Source organism: Apteryx rowi, unplaced genomic scaffold (assembly GCF_003343035.1).
Source record: "Apteryx rowi isolate R43461 unplaced genomic scaffold, aptRow1 scaffold_113, whole genome shotgun sequence".
In the NCBI taxonomy this organism is placed as follows: Eukaryota; Metazoa; Chordata; class Aves; order Apterygiformes; family Apterygidae; genus Apteryx; species Apteryx rowi.
The window spans coordinates 534,981-557,644 of NW_020447342.1; the positions used below are offsets into that span (position 1 = coordinate 534,981).

The 22,664-nt window shown below is 37.0% G+C and overlaps 1 protein-coding gene across 2 annotated transcripts in view; it reads right to left on the minus strand.

Moving 5' to 3' along the window:
* GAK (cyclin G associated kinase) overlaps positions 1-22,664 on the minus strand; it is a 79,047-nt gene that overhangs the window by 47,469 nt on the left and 8,914 nt on the right. Inside the window, exons 1-11 of one of the 2 annotated variants that reach the window (XM_026077934.1) lie at positions 18,592-18,653; positions 18,015-18,184; positions 17,269-17,328; positions 15,254-15,368; positions 14,751-14,893; positions 12,915-13,040; positions 11,650-11,739; positions 5,820-5,955; positions 5,137-5,249; positions 4,459-4,570; positions 2,084-2,207 (exon numbers count right to left, since the gene is read on the minus strand). In XM_026077934.1, the coding sequence (XP_025933719.1) occupies positions 2,084-2,207; positions 4,459-4,570; positions 5,137-5,249; positions 5,820-5,955; positions 11,650-11,739; positions 12,915-13,040; positions 14,751-14,893; positions 15,254-15,368; positions 17,269-17,328; positions 18,015-18,059 (1,064 nt within the window). In that variant the 5' untranslated portion in view covers positions 18,060-18,184; positions 18,592-18,653. Of the gene's footprint in view, positions 1-2,083; positions 2,208-4,458; positions 4,571-5,136; positions 5,250-5,819; positions 5,956-11,649; positions 11,740-12,914; positions 13,041-14,750; positions 14,894-15,253; positions 15,369-17,268; positions 17,329-18,014; positions 18,185-18,591; positions 18,654-22,664 lie in introns of those variants that run through there. The other variant, XM_026077926.1, reaches the window with a different exon arrangement.

Consider the following 22,664-nt stretch of genomic DNA (forward strand, 5'->3'; position numbering starts at 1 on the left):
AAGACAAGAAATTAAGTAACTTCAAGTTTGTAAACAGTATAGCTATCAAAGGCAAGGATATTTACATTTCCATGTTTTACCAAACTAATTTTTAACAAGGTACAACAAAAGGAACAGAAGTAAGACTGAAGAGAAGGTGAGAGGAAGATCAGTTCCAGAGAAGTTAGCAGGTCCGATAGGAGATAAAGGACAGACCTGCAAGACAGTATACACCAAAGAGAAAAAAAAAAGGAGAGCACTTAAGTTGTAGCTCATCACGTTACTTCATATACAGGAATAAGAACCAAGAGAACAGAATGTGGAAGGCAAAGCACTGGGAAGAGACACTTTTCCCAAATGAAAAACTAAAACTCAACCCTAACCCCCAGAAGAGAAAAGCTTCTCCTGGCCATGACGACATTCACCATGTGGAGGATAAATACATCCATATATTAACTCCTTCCCTCTTGATTTCCAGTGAAAAGACGACATCTTCATACTCCACAGAGGAGCTCTGCAACACATGAAGAGGAAGGTCTACACTGCATCACAGCACTGCAAGGGCAGAGCACACTGGCTGTATTTATCCTAAACTCTGCCATCGTCCACATGCTGCCTCGCCATCTTGCTCCAGTCCAGATGGAACTGACTTCAGGCATGGATACTCAGGCTGAGTTGGGCTGACTGACAAACTCTGTACCTCTGGGTTTTACAGATGGGTTTAAGCATGAAACCATGRCACCTACCACAGGCAGCACAAATTTTAAGCCTCTAACACAGACTATAGGTTTCCTACAATTTTGCAAAGCTACTATTCAGTCACTGCTTTTCGTCATGCAGCTGTTCAGTCCTCTTTACTCCTCCCTGCCTTCTTTTGAGTCAGTATGGATCCTTCATGGTAGACAACTGATGAAAAGCTTGATGCTACAGTGCCAGTTAGTTTTATCTGTAGAACATTTGAGAACAAAAGCTGCTTATACTTTGGTGACCTTTAAAACAGGAGACCTTACCCTTCTGTTGAAGCTACACACAGGAAGTTTGAACAGACTAAACAGAACAGCTAAAAATGCACTTGAAGTGGCTACAGAGGTGCCAGAACTACAGCTCTCGGAACTATCTGAACATTAAAAACAGTTTAGAGCAGCAAAATAAACAACTACACTCAGTGGCAGAAGTACATATGGCAAAATAAGACACACTTGACAAGCCATAGCACAGTATCCCAATTAGAGGGACAGAAATCCTATGATCAAGGGACATGGCACTGTATTCCTAAGGAGGCTTTATTTCAATCGCAGCTTTCAGTAGTGACTTACCTTCTCATCTTAGAATTATTCATTATGAAAAAGCTTTTACATTGCATGATCTATTATGAGTCAAAAATGTATAAAAACAGATTCTGATCATTACTCACACAAAGGTACTGGAAAAACAGTTGCAATTGGACTGAAAAACTGACTAGAAGAAAGTCACACACTGGGTATCTGAGAACATGCACAAACCACAATAGTATTTTCCATGTAATTCAGAGCACAGGAGACAAACAGTGAGACAAACCTTTCTCATTTTGCCTTAAGTCTCTTTCACCAATCACCTGTATCTGACAAGTGTTTGAAAGGGCATAGAATTCCACCTGAAAACTAAACCGGACAGAAGAGCTCATAAGCCATTTCCCTGCAGCTTTTCTCCCATCTCCATTCCCTTTATCCTTCATTGCTCCAACTCTTTTCCTCCTCTCCTATTCATGGAGTCCATATCTACAAACTGATTCATTCTGCTTCATAATAGTCCTATTCCACAGCACTCCTCCCTGCTCCTGACCACCTGCTCACCTCTCCCAGGTTTTCAGTATCTGTAAAAAACAGAGCAGACAGAAGGGAAAGCAGTACTTATGGATAGGCTTTCCCCCCCAACATTCTCAGTGCTAGAATACTGTTGCTACAATAACTTTTATATTATTAGTCAAAAATCTCAGTGCTAATAATGGATTTTAGAGCTCATGTTTGGAAAGGAATGCTGCATTTGATCATTTCTGGAGTAAGCTCTTAACCCTCCATTTAGAACTCTTACCAGCACAATTTTTTTTTTATTATTTTTTACTCACTTGGCCACAGACTGGATAACTTTAGAAGATGTATCCTTAATATTAGTGAAAAATCGCTCTGTTCCACCCCTCAGAATATCAAAGAACCCTCCATAAGTCTGGTCACATTCCGCAACGGTCAGGCCTAGAGTAGTTAAATAAAAATAATTGTACTTTAATAGAAGTTACGTCCAGGAATGGGCACCATATTAATACATGTTGCCTACAAAGCTGGAAGTGAATATACATATAGACTAAGCCTTGCTTTGAGGCTCACAGTTTTAAAAGAAAGCTTTTTTCTTAAGTGACCTATATAAAAATGGCCTCTGTATGTCCAAGAAGTACTAGTCAAATTATTTAATAACTGAAATTATTTAATAGAGTATTTGCATTTAAAAGAAAACAGAGTACAAAGTCTCTGAAGCTAAAGCATTTATTTCATACTGTTTGTGCAGCAATACACTGCTTTTTCTTTGGTATCAATTGCTTAAAGTGCAGCATGCTATTAGCATATCTACTTAAGCATCTCCACTATAGAGACACTTTAATGCAGGAATTCAAAAGCAAGCTGGCATAATTAAGTTACATTTTAAACAGACTCCCAGGTAGTACTCCGTTGATTTGATTGTATACAAACAGTGCTTGACCCTGCATAAAACAGATGACTAGACAACCTTTTGAATATAATCCTATGAGGAAGCTGGATACTTCCACAGAAGTTGATGCACAAACAACATTACTGCTATAAACATTATCCAGTTTTAAAATTTTCCTCTTGCATACGCTTTCTCTCATTGGCAATTCAGCAGACAAGTAATATGGCAAGAAATACCAATCTGGCAGGAAAAACCTCACAAAATACTGCCTCGGTATCTTCTATAATAATTGAAATGTTGAGCTTCACTTCATATTTACATACAATATATGATCAGATGGAGGCAGAAGCTACCTTTTCATTTAGTAAGAAATCAGATGCAAATAACCCTGTCTAGCTTTTCATTTTGTTATAATAAATGTAAATATTTTCATTTGACTGAACTCTGGAATACCTGCTTTATGTCAGATTTTGTGTGATTTTTGAAGACAACTTTTGGTTGAACCAATGAAGTACTGCTAGTYCAACTACTGTTCTTCCCTCAGCTGGTACCCATGAGACCTTCTCCTCACCATTGTTGTCCTCTGTGCATTTCCTTAAACCCTCCCTGCACAACCCTCTCATCATTAGCTGGGCAGAAGGCAGCACAGTTTATAGCTAATTCTGAATTAGGTAGTAATGAGTGGACAGCCAGTGAGTTGAGCTGCAGCTGCTGCTTTCCCCTTATTGGGCCTAATAGACATTTTTCTCTTGGAAATGGAAAAAACTAAACAGCTTTAGACTGACAATGCTGTCAAAAGTGCTCCAAATTATCAGAGGGTTCAGAAGTTTTTTGGTTTTTGAGGGAGGGGTGTCAGGGGAAGAAGGGAGGATGGTCCCCAGACTACTGCAGAAGTATTGCTTTCTTATACAGGCTTATAGTAGACTAAAGTAAATACACTATCAGGTCAGTGACTCCTTATTGTTAAAATACTACATTGATCTGTAGCTGACTGCAGTCATAGTCAAAACCCCTGCATTTACTTTTGCATTTCCTATTTCACCGCCTCAACCGTAAGACACCAATAAGCCTGTTTTAGCATAAAGTTACAAAGAAGTAACAGAATGCTATCTTTTTCAGTCATAACATATTTGATGCTAAGTGGTTCTGCTTGGAAAGCAAAGACAAAAGTGGCACTTTCCTATACCAGAGATCCAATGTCATGCACAGACACAAAATATATACTTATCTCAGTAACTTCAGCCACAAAGTAATGAGGCTTCAGTTGAAATACAGCACTTCTCAGAAGAACAACAGTCCAAGTTTAACTCCTCTTAAGTTTACCTGTTAGCATTATACATTTTCAAGTATCATATACTTGGCTGAATCAGTTTTGTGTTTAATATAAGCCATTTTTTGTTCTTTCGGCATAAGGAGTTAAAGTTTCTCTACAGCTCTCGTTCTTAGAAAGACTATAGCTTATTGTACCAACAAGTCATTTTCATCAAGTTTTGATTCACTTATTTTCCCCTTCAGGTCAAAAATGCATTTTGGTTTCAATTATTTTACATCAGGAAACTAACTACTATCCTTTCCAGCAGTGAACTTGAGAAATTCGTATTTGCACATATCAGCATACAGGCAAACTTTGAGAATAATAAGACAGGGTTAGAAACAAAGTTGAACGTAAATTAAAACTACGTAAATGCCAAGTACCTAGTAGTTGTGCAAAATGTCTATTCAAAACCCCACATTTTTTCCCCCACATAAAAGATGTGTTATTGGCTATATGCTATCTGAGACACCCCTTTCAGCACATACCTGCATTGTACATATTGTTGAGCTGTCCTGCAGGCTTGGAGCTCTGTGAAACTGAGGTCATAGACGTCCGAGGCTGAGCATTGTTTCCATAGCCTCCGTTTTGTTCCAGGAGCTGTGGAGATTAATACCCACTATGAGGATTTTCATATTGATTCAGCCAATTATTATGCTTTGCAAGTTACTTTCACTTGGTGCAAACAAGCACGCTACCAGTTACTGAGTCTCGGGAGAAAGCCAGGAATTTAAACACTAACTGATTCACTTGCAGTCCTGTGCATATTAAGCACCACTACAGGCACCTGAGTTTCAAGCTGGTGTAGGGAGAGCCCTCACACACTATATTTTTCAGTGCAAGTTAATTATGATTAAATGCAGCATGTGAAATTGAGCACTTACTAAAGAATGACACAAGATCAAGACAATTCTGTCAATAAGGATTATGAACTACAGCTAGTTTCCTACAATGTCATGCAAGCTCTGCACTTTAAAGTCTATTTTTCAAGACCCTATCAGCGATATAAAACCAATTCAACTAAACTTCAAAACAAGTTAGTGTAAAATTTTCAGAAGGCTTCCAAGGAATAAGAGACCTACTCTGACATTAGTTACTAAACCAATATTGGGTAAGAGAGGTGAAAAAGAAGACAATCAATAATACCCCTTATGAGACTACTTCACCTCTGTGATGGGAGATTTAGGATTCACATTCCTGGCCGCTGCAATCTCCTGCAATTGATTCACAAGTTCAGTGATTGACAACCTCTCCTCCGGGTTCACCTTCAAAGTGCAACCTAAAAATACATATAGATGATTCAGACGTTTTAAGAGATACCTTTCAGAGTTTTCTTCCTGCAGAAATCAATTTCTTCAGTGCACTTCAGTGCAACATGAGCAAACACGTGAAACAGTGTGCAACAGCCAAATCCATATCAAATATCACTGTTGTATAACAAGTATCGATGAATAAAACTATTTAGGATTAAGAATATTTCACACCTCTTAATGAACAACATTGAAAGCAACTTTATATTCACATCCAATACAGCTGGAGTTGGTGACAGATTTTAGGCATTGTAAAGTTTCTACTAACGTATTTCCAAGGCAGATTCAAAGAAACAGAATGAAACACTACTCATTCCTGTGGCCTAATCCAAATCTTAAGCAAGACAGTTCACAGCATTAGAAATAGTTTTATTTAAAGTTTCTATGTTTGATTATGAATTTTGAATAAAATGAAAAGCTATCAGCTAACCTTCTCACTGTCACATAATTAAGCAGAAGTTAACATTTAGTACCACTAACAGTACTGTAAGTGTTAAGATGTATTCATAAAGATATTGAATTAAATGTTATAAACTTACGAATGAGATCATGAAACACCGAATAGCGAGTGTCATTCTGTGGAATGACATATTTCCCATTGACTATGCGAAGTTTAGCTCCATCTTCAAATGGATGTTGCCTGAAGCACAATAAGTACAGGATACAGCCCAGGGCCTACACAGAGATAATTAAAGGTAGAAATATTTAACTCCAGCAATGAAGTTTAAAGCTGAATTTTAAACTATGAAAGTGATTAAGTTTCCCAATACTGCTCGCAAATCGAAGGTTTCAGTATAATTCCAAATCATACAACCCTACAGATATTCCTTATGCTTTAGAGATCAGTTTCATACTCCTTTTGAAATAATTAGTCTCAGTATTTCTCTGAGAACAAAACACTTATTGACACATTCATTTATTTGGCATATCAATTAGAGAGCACCTGGCAGCAATATTGCTTTCACAAACAGATTTGGGGACAGGGTGGTTACCTCAAACTTTCAGTTTCAGAGATTTTTATTACCCTCTTATAAAATGAAAGTGTTATCATTTTTTTAAATTTTACAGTATATAAAAATGAACACTCTTGAACATGTTTTTGTATGTTTGTTTGTACAAAAGGCTCAAAAGTTTTATGAAAAAAGGAGTAAAGTTTTATGAAATTAAACTTTGTGCTAGGCTTCTGGGAGACTTATTTATGAGGAAAGGATTTGGAGTTTTGTATTTCTAATTCAAACCCATTCTGTTACAATAGTGCATCAGCTAGGTAAGCATTTAAGTGTTAATCACTTTAGATGCCATATTATGTAGATAAAGTTCTCCAAAACAGTTGTTTTGATATAGATCTACAGAAAATAAGAGTGAAATGATGCATTAATATTTCCTAATAACCAAATAACAACTGTAATCCAAAGGCTATTCAATTCTTTCTAGCAAATAAAATTTAAAATCAATTCCAGAAGAGTTTATTCAAGCCTTGAAAAGTCACCAGACTGGGACTATCACATTCAGGCAACTTTCAAGTTCCCTCATGTGTCCAAACCTAGAAGACCTGCGCAACTTGATTTCGGTTCAAAGTCAGCAGCCAGCATTGAATTCTAATGTTTGAATAGCCTGAGTATCATGGATTAGTTAGGACAATTTCATCTGGTATTTAAGTAAATTAAAGCATCAATTAACAGATAAATTGTAATGGCAGAGTGATGTCACTATAATAAAATGACACTCTGTCCTAGGAAAGTTTGGAAATAAAGTATCTGAAACATCAGAGAAAATACTTGCACAACAGACTGGAAAATTCCTCCTCAGTATTTCTGAACCCCAGCACACAGGAGCTTATAGTCAGACAAATAAAGCAAGCATGAGAAATATCTAAGAAATTTGTTTATTACCTCCAGTCCTCCTTGTACACTGACTCAAACTGCCATTGGTTGCCAATTTATACCAAGAACAGTTTCAAAGATTTGTATGTTATTAAAATATCTCTCAAAGAGTTGACATATAGCCACTCCAGACCCACTTTAAAGTAGGTATTTACTGGATCTCAATCCAGGGCCAGAAATAAACAGCATATATTGCTTTTGTTTAATTGTATAGCAAGTACATTTTTGCCAGTCTGCATGTTGATGCAAAATACTTCCGAAACATATGCACTGAAGCACCAAGTCTGCATTAATCCATTACTGAAGTACAAGAAACATCTAATCTGCCACAGAAATATCTATCTCCAAAGAAGTGAGGTAGTCCACAGTATAGCTGGAGCAGTGAAACTACTTCCCGAGCAGACACCAAGCACATCAGAAGACAGTATCCCCAGTCACCAGGTGGAGAGGAGCACCAAGACTACCAGCTGAACACACAAAAAGTAAAGAGACCACTTAGATTTGGTCTTTGCTTTAACTGAAAAAGGCTTTTCTTTCCTCCCCTCCACCTGTACAGTTTAGAATTCCAACAGTGATTTATTTTGAATACTTTGAACACCTGTTGCAATTCAACTTGACTAAAAGGCAATTCCAGTTACACTGAGGCATTCCTCACTCAAAGCTGCTGCCATCAGCACAGCTTCAGCATTGATATTTTTAACAGAAGGGTCTGCTTCCCAAGGATGAGTCCCCCAAAGTTGCACACTCTCCCACCACAGAAGTTGTCTGGATCAGTTTGAGAACTCAAACCAACAGCAAGAACAGCAACATATTTCAGTAACCAAAAATAACTAGAAATAACTTCCGGACACGCAGCAGGGTTGGGAAGTGCACTCCTAATTCTCACTTATCTGTAAGGATCACGTAACATTAGTATTGCCTCGCTTTGCTTGATGAAGGGTGAGAAATATCTAATGCATTTTATCAAGTACCTTATTCAGGATCTATTAATCTACTAATTCTAATTACAATCCCATCCTCCACAGAAGTCATACATCCACCAGTGTTTGCTACCATTCCTACAACCATTTCAGGCTTGCCCTCTTACATAAACRAGATAAAACTACAGCAGTGCCAGGGTTGTTTTGGCATGTAAAATCAAAAAAGTGTTTATAACAGTAATCTTAAAACCTACTGATTCCCTGCACTAAGCAAGCAATCTTCAAACTACCCTGGAGTGAAATCTATATGCTCTTCTCAGTCAACAGTTCAGAACCTGTAAATATATAATTAGATGTTACTTGTGAAGCACTACAGTTGACATCTGCCTATCACATTGCTCATCCAGTTACCTAGATATCTTAAAGTAGATTAAGCTCTGGATGACTAAGTGTCAATACATTGTTTCATATTATTTTGCCTAATACATTGCTCACCCATTCTATCTAGTCTTTCCTACAACAATCAATCACCACTTATATTCCCATTACAACATAATTTCTACATTTTCATATTTAGCCACTTTTTCCAAAAGCAAGATTGTAATCACACAGTAGGATGTCCAATGTTTGTTAATTAGCTTCCTGAAAGGCACCAGCCTCACAACATCAGTGTATCAGGAAATCCACTGAGTATATTTATTCAATTTATCAGAACAAATTATTTAAAAAATATATATTTGGAAGTCAAAGATACAAGTAATAACCAAAATCACAATTACTTAATTCTAGAATATTAATGTTCTATCCCTTGTACCTTTCAATTATTTTGTCTGGCACTGAAAATAAGGATTCAGCACAATCCACGTGATCAGTTTCCTGAAAACTTCTCCTTTAATTCCCYTCAAAGTACAGAATCTGTTGATTCCAACTGCCAGAGGCCACAGCAGTCTAAATTATTCCTGTAAATCTAGGAAGTACATTTTATTTTGGAACTCAGTCTGGTTTTAATGTCCCACCCTCACCATTGTAGGTTAAGTGTTTATCCTAGTTTATTTAAATTTGCATCACTTGACAGAAGTTTCTGTGAACACAGTTTTTCTTATATTAAATATGCTAGGAAGGAGTTAGGTTGACAAAAATCAAGCACATGAACAAGAAAAACACCCTGATGTTTGGTGAGATGACCCCAGGAGGAAAAGGAAACCCAGCTATCCTTTCTGAATTTTTATTGTCATTCATATTCTATATTAGAATGTATTTGCCATGCTAATTCCTAAGATTTCAGAGTACTCTGAAAAAAGCCAGAATTAATACCAAAAACACATACTGAATTATGTTAGGAAAAACTAGGGAAAGTATCAAAAATAGTGGTTAAAAACCAACAACTTTTGAAATAATCTTGGCAGAAAAAGGAATGCAAAAATGTTAGCAACAAAAAAAAGCTTGTAATTACATTGCTAAAAGGAGTTTTAAATCATAATAAATTACTCAAACTCACCTGAATGGTAGAAAGCCCACTGAACTACTCGAAATTGTGTTCAGGGGCCAGCATTAGTTAGTGACAAGTGACTGACAAACAGAAGTCTTTCAAAAGAGGAAATGGTAAAGGAAAATTATTTCTTCCTTCCTTACCTGAGGACAGTGTTTTGTGGTGGGTTTTGTTACAAAGCTTGTAAGGGCCTGTTATTTTTCCTCAGGCCAGCTTGTAGATAAGAAACAGACTTAAAATGATGAAAAGTTTTATGGTATAACTGCGTGAATACTCCAACGAACTTTCTGAATGAAATTAAACTACATTAAATCTACAGAGGTGATAATTCAGAATTAAAAGCCACAGCATGCCTTACACAGAGTAAGAATATTATCTTACAGGGCATTGGCAAGGACAACTCTGAAGTTTTGCTTTTAAACATATTCCAAAATCCATACATTTCCAGAAATCTGGAAGAGTAGAAATACATGAAAGGGCTTGCAAGATAAAGGAYAATTCAAACAAAGAAAAATCTCTACGACAAGGTAAAGCCTGTCATGTCCTTTCCATTGAATTTCATTGATTTTCAGTTCAGGAAATTGCATTGATTAGAAAGAAACTGAACTCAAGGTCTTTGCTTTCCGTGTTTATTTTTCTGAAAATCTCTCAACTTAAGTAGAAAATCYACAAAAACAATTGAATGGGTCAAAGAACCTCTAATTTTGTGTCTAGTCACATTCCTGACTGAGGAATCTATATGGTTGGTAACTAACACTTCATCTATGCTGCTGTTTTACACAAGACATTCTTGTCTCCTTGGTATTTTTAAGGCCACACAATGACAAGCACACAGATGATAACCATGAGTGCTACCTGCTCCATGTGCTTTTTGGGGAAAATTGTTTTGTTTATGCTTACCACAAACTACAGATCAGTTATACTTCCTGAGAAGGCGTCATATTCTACTGCCAAATACTTTGCATGTTTTCACTGAACCCAGAAAATAAAGGAAAAACAATCACAGGTTCCAAAGAAAACATAGTAAATGTTACATAGACCTTCTGCCAAAGAGGCAGAAAGGTCCCCTGACACCTAATGAGTCAGCAGAAGGTAACCACAATGTTAGTTTTAACAGATATAGATTCTAAACAAAAAAATTGCCCTTTTGGCTGAGGCTTTTGATAAATTAAGTTTTAATTTTGTGTTTAACTGGATGCGATTTTGGTTCAGATTCCTAGTATTAAGGCATGTGATGTGACAGCTTTCAGAAAAACATCTCTTGGTATTTCTCCACATGCCAGAATAAAACAACTTACAGTTGCAGATGTTGAATAAAAGCACTATCATTTTTAGAAGTCATAAGAAGTCGAGCTCCAAATGAAGACTTTTAAAGCACCAGTTGTTACACTTTCTCAGTTTTCTGTCCTTTGATACCAAAGTCAAGCTCACAATACAGTCAAGTTGACAATACAGATACAGTTGAAAAGCTTGACACCTGCCTCTGTAAAAGACATGCAATAAACTAAAAATAAACTAAAAAGTGTAATGTTACTGGGCAGCACTTCAGTACTATTTCAGTATTACGCAATTGAAAAAAGTATTAGAAACTCCTCAGATGTATCCTTAACTCTGGCTACAGCATTTTTCAGTGAATCTTAACACTTGTACATAGACACACTACCTAGACAACCAATTTTAACTGAACTTAGCAATCAGTTGTCCCAGCATTACATGCATGGCAGAATATGAAATGCAAGAATTTGAATCCAAAGAGTAAAAATATAAAGTCTCTGGTGGCAAGCTCCATCTAAGGAACTGTTCTAATGAATATCAAAGAAAATTCAACATTATTTTCCACAGCGGAAGTCAAGCTGAAACTAGGAGAAAACTCTGAAGTCTATACATCAAATTAATTTAATATTTAGACATACGATTCATACTATTTAAGTTTTGACATAAAAAAACACAGGCTATCCAACATTTCTTTCAGTGTGGGATTTTTTATACTTAATCAGCAAATTAAAATCAAAAGACTGCAGAATCAGCTTCATTATTACAAAAGCAGCTACAATACAGGAAGAGAAAAATTTCTTACCCAAATGTCTTGTTTTTCACCAATTGGAAAATTTGAATACAAGTCTATCATCTCTGGTGCCCTGTACATTGGTGTGGTATTCCTTGTAATCTGCAGAAGATAGAATTTCTTTAAGTAAAAACTTGAATAATATGCTCCAACAACATTCAGCCAAGGAAACAGCTGTCTGTGTAGAATGGATAGCACTAACATTGAAAGTTAATAGAAGAAATACTTGTCAAGGCAGAAGCCATCAATTCAAACCTACAATAGTCACAGAGGCTTTGACAGTGCTCAATAAAGGTTGTAGGATTCTTAATTATAATTAAATAGCATGGTGATCTTCAAGAATCCTTCCAAACTGCAAAGCAAGTAAGGCAAAATCACTATGTTCTACATGAGGCAAAAGTAAGAAGGGCCATGAATACAGAAATATAACAATAAATCAGATAAGAATTTAAGCTCTAGTGGGTGTTTCACTTCCTCACCATGCTTAGCAACAGCACAGACAAATCCTAAGAGTTAGACTATGTTCATAATGATCCCTGGAGAAGAGACCTTTTSTAATACCCTTTTGCATACACTAGACAAGACAGTGGTACATTAACTTTTCTTCTCCAGAAACCACTGGATTGCTCTCCACAGGTCCTAACGGGAGGATAGAGACTCATGATAGACATTGCACACGTATGAGTTTTAAGTGTTATTGTACTCCTCCATACTCAAATCTGAGTCTAGTTGATGTATTATTAGGTTTATCAGCATTACTTTCACCTCACAACTAAACACACACGTAAACAATTTTGCAAAATAGGAGAGTGTTTAAAATTGTCACTGTTATCCTAAGAGCACAGCAACACTTTCTATTCTCAAGTCCTGCTCAGCAGATCTACTGCTTCATTATATATCATCCAGCTAAGAAAATATCAGAAGTGGGAATCACTTAGGCATAACCAGCTGTCTAAGAGCACAGTTAAAAGGAGCCTTAATTATTGCATCACATTTGATTATTTCCACAAAGTGCAGAATGAGCACCATTCAGGTTGCAGCAGTTTATATGCAGCTACAGAACACAAGCTATGATGGTTTGAACAGTGACAATGTTTGAACTCTCTGGCAACATACATCGAAAAAATAGAGCTTTATGAACAACACTATGACCGAAACAATCCTTAGTTGTCTTAGAAGTCCCTAAATTAGGTCAAGATCAGATTAATGGTAACAGCAATGGAGTCAATGGTCAATATTATAGAATTTTAGAAGTAATTGCATTTAAATATTCTCACCTCTTCTTCAGCCAACGCTCTCTTCTGTGCAGACCAGTTGTAGTCAGGATAATAAGCTATAGTTGTAGCACTACCGAAGTCGCAAAGTTTAATTGTCCCTTGATTGCTAATAAGCAAGTTTTCCACCTGCAGAAAGAGGTAGAGTAAGACAAGATATTTGTACMTGTTTTCCAGGTGATAATACAAGCTCTACCTCAAAATACCTAGAACTTTGACTTACAGCTTTCTACGCTGATGACCTAAGCACTGCTGCAAAGTGTACTGCAGTTAAGTGACCATGCAATTGACACTATCTGACTCCTTACTATAGCAAGGTCTCTGACTACTGCAGCACAACCCCCGTCATTCCATCTTCCTTTGCAGCCTCTAGCATGAAATCAACATGAAACTAAATCACCGCCTCTTTCCATAGCTCTATCTCTGCAGGAACTTCTCTTGGCAGGAAAAAACAGACTTTGAATTACAGCTCTAGCTCAACTATAACACACTTGACAACACTTCTGCGGAACAGACTATATAAAAAGTTGGGTATATATCTGTAAAAAGCTTTTACCCCCTTTTCAGACAGGAGATACATCTTTCCCACAAGCATTTAAGGACCAGCTTATAGAGATTTCAACGAAGAGTACAAGATCCTACTCTAGAAAGAAGTGGCACCAAAAAGTTTCATCCTAGCCTTATTAAAATTTCTTCAGCATGATCTAGAAGCCAGCTCAATGGTACCAAGAGAAAAGTGCTCCATTATCAAACTATATTTACACTAAGGGGTTATGTCACTGTCTAACATCAAAGCTTTCAACAGAAGTATTCAAAACTTAGCATACACTTAGCTCTAAAAAGTAATCATTTCCCTTCCTCCAAATAATCCAGTACATGTTTATTTAAGGAGGAACAAAATTTCCTTTTCTTTTATTCAGCTGATACCATGTCAAGCAGGAAACAGACATATATATGAAATTCAGACACTGATTTAGGAAGAAGGATCTTCTTTCTCTTATTTAGTTTGCTACAGTTATGAATATCACCCCTTTCCATGAGGGTCAAGTGTATTCGTACTATAACAGTGTCGCACTAATGAGAGCTTCATCATCTGGCACACGGTACACATGTAAGTCAATCCCTATCCTCAAAATAGGAAATTCAAATAAAGAAGTCATCTGTTCAAATATCCAAAGATTCGAAAAGGACAACACTGTCTACAGCATAGCCCTATAGCACAGGGCCTTCTGTACCTTGGTAAAGACTAACAGGATCAAACTAAAGATCTACGACAAATTATGTCTACTACATTTTGAAAATGAAGATAAAAAAACAAGCCCTAAAATGTAATGTAAATTACTAGCAAGTCTTAAAACTATAGTCATTTAAGTATTTCAGCTTGCTATACATCCTCAAAGGCTAAGCAACCTTTCACAGAGAATCTGACATTACCTTCTCTTTTCCTTTATAGCTTTGTACCTCTTCTATTCAGAAAACCTGCTTAACTTCCAAAATTGACCTTCAATCCAAGAGTCAGAAGTGTTTGGTTATTCTATCAAAAGCAAACTACTTAAAGGCTAACTTAATTAGCAAACCATGATATATTACTTTCCTGTCAGCTTGTTCAGATGGAATAGTAGAAGTACTAATATCATATGCACAAGGAGGAGATGTTATTTGAAGAGAGAGGGGTATTTCAGTTATATCCTTCGTGGCCAGCCAGAATTGTTGGAAATACAATAGACAAGCACTACATTTAAGACCTTCCATTGTATTTGATCAACAGCCTCAACACTTCCAGCCTGACTGGCTCCTTCTGTTTAAAAAGACAGTATTTATTTAAATGTTTTAAGGCACCTTTAAATCTCTGTGCATAATAGGAGGCTTCTGTTTATGCATATGCTGCACTGCTCTGCAGGTCTGATAAAAGATCTTCAAAACAGTATCACAGGAGATAGGTCCTTTGGACTCTACTTTCTTTAAAAATTCCACCAGCTGTCCTGTAGGAAAACAAACAAATTCACATAAGCACACACAGATCACCAAAACTTCCCGTAAGTACAAAAAACACTCTGCTCATCAAGGAAGATTTACAATACAGTGTTTTAATATTTCAGATGGATACAGCAAATTGACAGACTACAGTGCCAATGAAAATGTCAGAGAAGATTCCTTTTTTCCTTCCCCAGACTAGTCTCAAACACAAAGCACTTGATTATCCCACATAAGATGAGGTTGAACTGCAGCCCCACTGAAGCATGCTATCTGTAAGAGGCATTCAGAACTTTTGTGCTGTGAAACAAACTGTGCAAAAGAGCTGTCAGAGGCAAGGTGCACCAGTCAAAGAAAATAAACTCTACCTTTACATAGCTCAGTAAGCAGAAGAAACTCTCCCTGGCCTGTGTCTGATTCTTCTTTTCCTATAGACGCAGCAGAGCAGAACTGGACAATGTTGGGATGACCTGAAAGCTTTTTCTGGAAATAATTTGTTCAAGGAAGAAAACTGCCAAGTTTATTGATACTGTGTACAGCATGTCACAGACATCTCATTTGAAATGTTAGCTCACAACTGCAGAAAGCATCTCAGCTGCAGTTAAAATACCAAGCAGAAGGAGAAAATCCAAGTCTCAGTTGGAAAAAGACAGACTTTAAGGTAAGTCACTGAAAGTAATATAAAGTCAAAATAAAACAGTAAAAAAGAAAAACACCCTTGTGATCAAGATTGAGGAAAGCAGACCCCATTTCATGCCTAGTTACTGTTTTTTCTCTTTTGAGAATGAAAAGATATTAACACAAGTCACAGACACCTTTTAAGTATCAATCTGTTTTGTAGTTGGCTGATCAAGAAAGGGCCATTGTACCAACACCTGTCTTTCCAAAAGAAGCATTAAGTATGTCTCTTATGCTTTAATTCTAAGTAAATAAAAAAGTTCAAAACAAATAAAAGCCATAAGTCATTCTTCATACCAAAACCTTTATCATGTTTCACTTTCCATTCAAAAAGTCAAGGTATTATTTTTGAATTACATATAGGGGAGAAAACTTAAGTGATCTCAGTTCCTGCTAGTGTACATTGTGCTATGTGCATTTGTATTTTCTGATGCACATCATCTAAGTCAAATAATGTGACTCTAGCCTGGGAGTCATGAATACAAAGTGCTTAAGATGTATTCACCAAGTCTGGAAAAACAAAGTGAAGATGGCCTAAGAACTAAGCTATAAAACAGAAAAAAAAGCAAGATGAATCCACTAGTTCAGACAAAGGAATTCAAAGTACTATTTTACATTTTATGTACTCCTTCACAAACTGGTACTTCAGGGCTGCAGGAAGTACTTCCATTTCACATTTGTATCTTGGACAATTAGCAATATTTAGCCCCCAATCATTTCATGTGCCTGAGCTGTGGAAAAACTGCTCAAAGAACATTGTTATTCATGGAAAATTCATTCCTGGCAAGATGTAGTCAGAGTAGCCAGAAATTGTATACTGTTTTGGCACTCAGTTCATTGGGTATATATTTATTTCAGTGAACTTTATCTGATTAAAATTTTTTTCCAAACATTTCAGTAATCATATGAAGAAAGATCCAAGTAGTAAAGTTCTGAAGATGAGAATGGTTTTATCTAGTAACTCAAAAATGTAGCTGAATACTCAGTGGCAGAAAAAACCAACAGCATCCCAAGGCTGCTCACTGACTCATGAAACAAACTGAGGGTCTTTGAAAAGATGTTAGGGAGCAAGCAGTAAGCTTATGAAAGCCAAGGACTGAAAAAGCTCTGAGATTAAATTATACTCTATTGAAATCATTGCTATAGAGGATGAAAAAGACAGCAACCATACTATGGGAAAATCTGGCTCATTTCTTCTGCTCTTTGTATCCTACTGAAATTATTTCCTGGATATTGAGTATTACTTTTTAAGCCTGTAGTATCTAAAGCAGAAATTAAGATACATGGATAGCAAAAGCAAAATTCTAAGTAGTCAGAAAAGCAATAAATCCAGCACATGTGGGAGAAGTCTACTTAAGACCAAAAGATCAACTGAGCAGTCATAAGGTCTTTTGAAGGTCACAAAACTCTGCAAGAAAATCCAAATCAATTTCATTCCTTGCCAGACAAAGCACATGAAAGTCTACACAAGTTACTAAAATTATCTGTATAATTAAATTCCTGCAATTTTTGAGGAACCAAGTTTGCTGGAATGTTGCTGCCAGATTCGTGACAGACCAGGAACTAAGACTGTCCTCAGGATAAGTCCTCTTAACTGCTATAAGGCATGTAAAGAAACTAATCTATAGAGCAGTCATCTGTGTTCACAGAAACATTTGACAGACAAATGAATTCAAACATCTAAGTACGTTCCAGAAAAGGATACCATAAAACAGACTTCCTGAATGATGGCTTTGTTCTTTTCTTCTTCATTAGACAACAATCGCTGTCAGAAAACAGAATATTTGAGAATATTTAGGTATTAAAACAAAAGAAAAACAATGCACTTTTTTTCAGAACATAAAGGATGAGCTACAGTCAAAAATCTGGGAACCTGCAATAGGAGACCAAGCAAAGGGGATTTATTGCACAGACATATTGCCGCAAAAGCAAACAGCTTTCCATTTATCTATACCATTCAGGTTTATCAACAACTAAGTAGCTGCAATCTTTATCATTTATAAAGCAACTGCTTTCTGACAGTCTTCTGCTGTACAAAAAATTCCAATATCCTTTGGAGTCCACATATGAATAGGATCAACCCGAGTGTTTGCTACAAAATTATCAGGTTTAGGAACTTGGGGAAGGATATTAATGTTTCACATCTTAGCTATTATTTTAAAATGGGTGAACACACCCACACCACATGCTACAGTAACAAAACATGCGACAGTAACCATACTATATAGATCCTGAAAAGAAAAAACAGATAAAGCCATTTTTTGAGGTGGTATAATACCATCTTTCCTCTCCCATCTCTCATACTGTGCCTTTCCACCTCCTCTTCAAGATTAGTTTTTTCCATGTAGCCACAGAACACCCCTACTCTGAAATGAAGTCATTTGGTGGTGAACACTAATGACAAGTGTGAGGTTTTCGCAGCAAGGCATGATACTGAGTAAGCAACTTTACCTTATTGTCCTCTCCGTAATACTTCAGTTTTTCAGCTGCTAACATTATTACTCTAAGCCTTCAGAACACAAGAATCCAGAGAAGTTTGAGAATCTCAACTGGCTAGCTGAATGTTCACTCAGTGCGTCAAAGTGAGCAGCACTAGCTCTAAGACTGCTGAAACTCTTACTCTGTAAGTGCAAAGGTAGGTTAATCAACAGGCTAAATCTGCTTGTGAGGAATGAAAATATATTCCCTTTCCCCTCTTCAGGTGACTAGGATAGATTTTTTTTTTTTTTTTACATACATGGAAAAAGAATGCTTGGGGCAGGTCATGAATTTCTAGACAAAATTAAGCCAAAGAGCACTGTTAGGTAATAATGTAATTCCCATCTTTGGCATCCAAGTATTAAACACAGAGCACTAAAGAGAACATCCATTCTAAATATGGGTAATTTGTCCTGAAAACAGTGCTATATCTTTCTGGATTTCCCCAAGTGACATGTTCAATAGCATATATCAAGAATAAACTGCCATGCTACAGCATTAAATGACAAGATAGACATTTCAATCCTGCAGTGAAGTAAACTCACTTTACCTTTAAAGCATAATCTTTGCCACTTCCAAGATCTTGAGCTTCATAGACAAAAGCAAAACCACCTACAAGAAGAAGGCATATGATTAAATCAGTTTTAATTTGACCATTCAGGTAAATTAATCCTTTCACTTTATTCTAACAAAGCCAACACATGAGGTTTTAGAACTTTTTCCAAATCTAGTAATAAGCAAGATGATTYTTCAGTGGCTTACCAGTAACAACGAGTAACCTGCATATAAAAATTAAACTATTCTTGAATGGAATTTGCTTTCTTTTGCATTAGAACCATAGTGACTACTTCCCGTATACTGTTAATCTGCATATGCAGATTTTCTATGAAGTAATTTAATACAGATCCTTATAAAACCAAGATCTGGTACTGCTAATATTAGAATACGCTCAAATGTAATGATTTTAATTAATCCACTTCTTGACTGGGAATACCTTTTACATTTAGGCTTTCTATAAAAAATAGCAACAATCAAGGGAGATAAGTTGTCATATACAAACTCCTTATACTTTTAGAATAATTTCCACGCTTCAGGCTTCATATTAAAAGCCTCTAGCATTTTCAAATACCAAAGCACATAACTCCATGACCACACAAAGGGTGAAGTTGTTACTAAATTGCAATTTATCTGCCCAGATAACATTTTCCTTCAAACTCCTTTTGTCAGAATACCTATTTAATCAAGAACAAATTTGCTCAAGAACACAGGCCAAATTTCTAATAATTAGAAAAGGATTCAAAAAAATCATGTCTGTTTCCTCATTTTTTGCTGATGTTAATCTGTTCTGTGTACAGTTCTACTTTACACTGTACCATCCACTTTAAAGAACCTGGTATCATTTCCATTTCTTCTATGAATATCTGTTGTGGTTACATCAGTGTGGTTGCACATTTGTTCTCCATCTATTCCAGACTATCCCTGGTGGAAAAACAGCCTATCAAAACAAGTGACACACTTCAGTGGGATTTGCCTTTCCACCTCTTTAATACAAGTTCACTTTTATACAACTACATAGGAATCTCCATAGCACTTAAGATGTTATTCACCTACAAAATTTCCCTGGACACCAAAAAACCTAAGAGATCAGGATAAGTGTGAAGAATAAAACACCACAGGCAAGAAACAAGGTGGCAAGGCACTTGTTAAGAGATGCAGAATGTGAATCAGCAGTCACATTCATACCCAATACTTTTGCACTGGATGAGAAGYATTAACATGAGGTAGAAGTGCACAGGGTATTTGCTCTGCACAATTCAACCAGACACAAGGTCTTTTAAGAACTACTCTGTAAACAGTTTTAGATGGCAATCAGCCCTCAGTTTTCTTGCTTTTTAGCCCAGTAATACTCCCAAATGGTACTGCCCAGACAACAGCATCAAAAACTGAACTGAATAATTGACAAGCTCCTGAATACTGCCTTTGCTTTTGGTATATTGAGGGGGGTTCTACATATGGAACAGCAAAAGCAAAATCCTGAAGAGCAGGGGGAACAAGAAAAAGAAGTAGATGCCCAGTGGACTACAGAATAGTCAAAGCAGAATGAGAACACCGAAGACGACAGCTGTTATCTTCAGAGTAATTCACTCCTGCCAAACATCACCGGTGACTGCCTTTGGCTTTTCCACACAGACCAGAGTGCATCGCCAAGCTTTCAAACAGCACAACAGATTCAAGAGAATCTAAGCCACGTGGCACCATTTCCGTTAAGCTATGAAAGAGAAGTGACACAAGCAGAATCCACAGAGTGGCCAGTTTGCCCTCCACAGTATTTCCTGTTTGTTCTTTTACTTTGAATTGTTTTTCTAAAACCAGGTTCTACACGTCTCACAATAGGGACCCTTCCATTTCTAAATCCCCTAGTACAACAGTATTCTGGTTAACAACTACAACCACGCATCAGCATTTTGGATAGGTGACAAGGGCCAGAGACAGAATGAGGTCCACACTTACCAGCATCTTAAAGTATTATYTGAAGAGACTTTGCTCCTTTATGAACAAGAGCATATGCAAGAAATTGTTTCTTGATAGTGCTGAGAGTTGACTTCTACAGATTTCACAGCACTGGTGAAACAAGCAAGATAATCCATTATTTTTTCCTGGACTGAAGCCCACTGCTGCTTCTAGACAGTCTCTATACATTTTTCTTGTAATGTCATGATCCTAAAAGGTCTTGTTCAGCAACATTTCCACAGTAAAAACTCTTCACATCTGTATTGYATGGAACCAGAGTATACAATTTATACCAGTAGTTATACAGAAGAGATGGTGTAGCAGTGGTGGGGGTGCTGGGAAGACAGTTTTTTGACTATTCTTTCCCATCTGTTCTCTATTCCCAGAGATGTCCCCAAATTCAGCACCCATTGTCCCAGTGAGTTGCAAGCCCCCAGTCACAACCAGTACACCCACACTAGCCACTGCACTGCAGAGGTGCTGCCTCCACGTCCTCCTTGTTCTACACAGTCCCACAGTGGCAGTACTGCAGGCCCTGCACTGGAAGATCTTCACATGAATCTTTAACTATTTCTCCTTTTTCATTCTAGCAACCTTTCAACCTGCAGCTTGAAAAGATGCTTCAGGATGCGAAGTTAGGGGCTTCAGGCTAGCACAAGTTTTTAGAACACAAAATCGCTGTGATTAGTTTTCGGGAAGGCACTTGAGTGCAAAATGGTGACAGAGGCAGCACAGATGACTGAATGGTTATTTTGCAAACTCAGCTAAGCTGTGTACACTGACAGGAGCTCTGACAGTTAAAATGGGAGCAATCTGAACTGAATTTCAGGCATACACCTATTATCTCTGCAAATAACAAAATCCACAGATTCCACATGTGTGCTCTGAAACATGCTTTATTCAAATGCCTCAAATGCCCTCCTCAAAACTATGTGAAAGCACCTATGCATCAGAACAAATTCATCCAGTCAATCCAATCCCACCACCTCCAAGTGTCTATTGATGAACAATCAAGCTGATCAAATTTCTGAAGGCAGCTTTGGGCCCCAGAATCATTGCTAACTTTTCCAGCTATTTCAGCTGGTCTAATAACCCTTCCCCACAAGCCCTTCCTCCAGCGAGGAATGTTTACTAGACAGAACAAATTGCAAAAATATCACTAAACTAATCCTGCTGAGACTGATGTACCAAGGAGTCAATTTGTCCTTTTCAAAACTAAAAATAAGAGAYGCCATCAATTAAATCTTCAAGAATAGCATACTTCAGCTTTTTGCAAAAGAACTTTTCTTCCATGTGGTCCTCTCAGAACTCTAGACATATTCACAGCTGCCCTGAAGTTTTCAATCTTTCAGTTGGCAAATAATACTAAAATTCATGCCTAAAGCTTAAGCACATTTATAGAAGCTACACAAGTTAAGTGTCTCAATGAAAAGCCTGCTTATTAACACTCAGAATCACTATGCCTTGACCATCTTAGAAATTTTTCTGAAAATACTACTCAGCCAGATGCTACTTCAGAAAAACTGGAAAGGTTTAGAAACTCTTTACATTTAACTGCTGTGATCAACCCACAATTTTTCTAGAACTAAAACTACATCAGTATTTTTCCAACATGACTGCCCTGTGATGTTGGAAAGCAAAAAGCCAGATCAGCTGGACATTCACCCCGTCACACTGGGTGAACAGCAAACAACACTAAGTCAGAGGTGTTACAGTAGCCAGTTGATTTAGCGTTTTCTTGCATTATTAAAAGCCCAATTCAAAGGGACAAGTTAGACATTAAAATTTCCACAGAAAGACTAGTTTATCAATTTTACTACTTACAGGCATTAAGTGATACAACGCATTCCCAAAACCAAAAATAAACAATGAACTATTCAATCACATATTTTACTGAAATTCTATGGAGAGCTTTACTAAGCTATGGTAAAGTTTCATGACTGCTAAGAGCTGAAGAGAAAGACAAGTGTGTGCGTGCGTGCACGTGTTTAAGTGAACTGAGACAGGGATCTGATCTAGTGTACATGACTTAAGAAAGCTGGGACAGCATAAGAAGTTGGTACGAAAAGCAAACACTGCTCATGCAGAACTGTTCCCAAACACTGTACARCT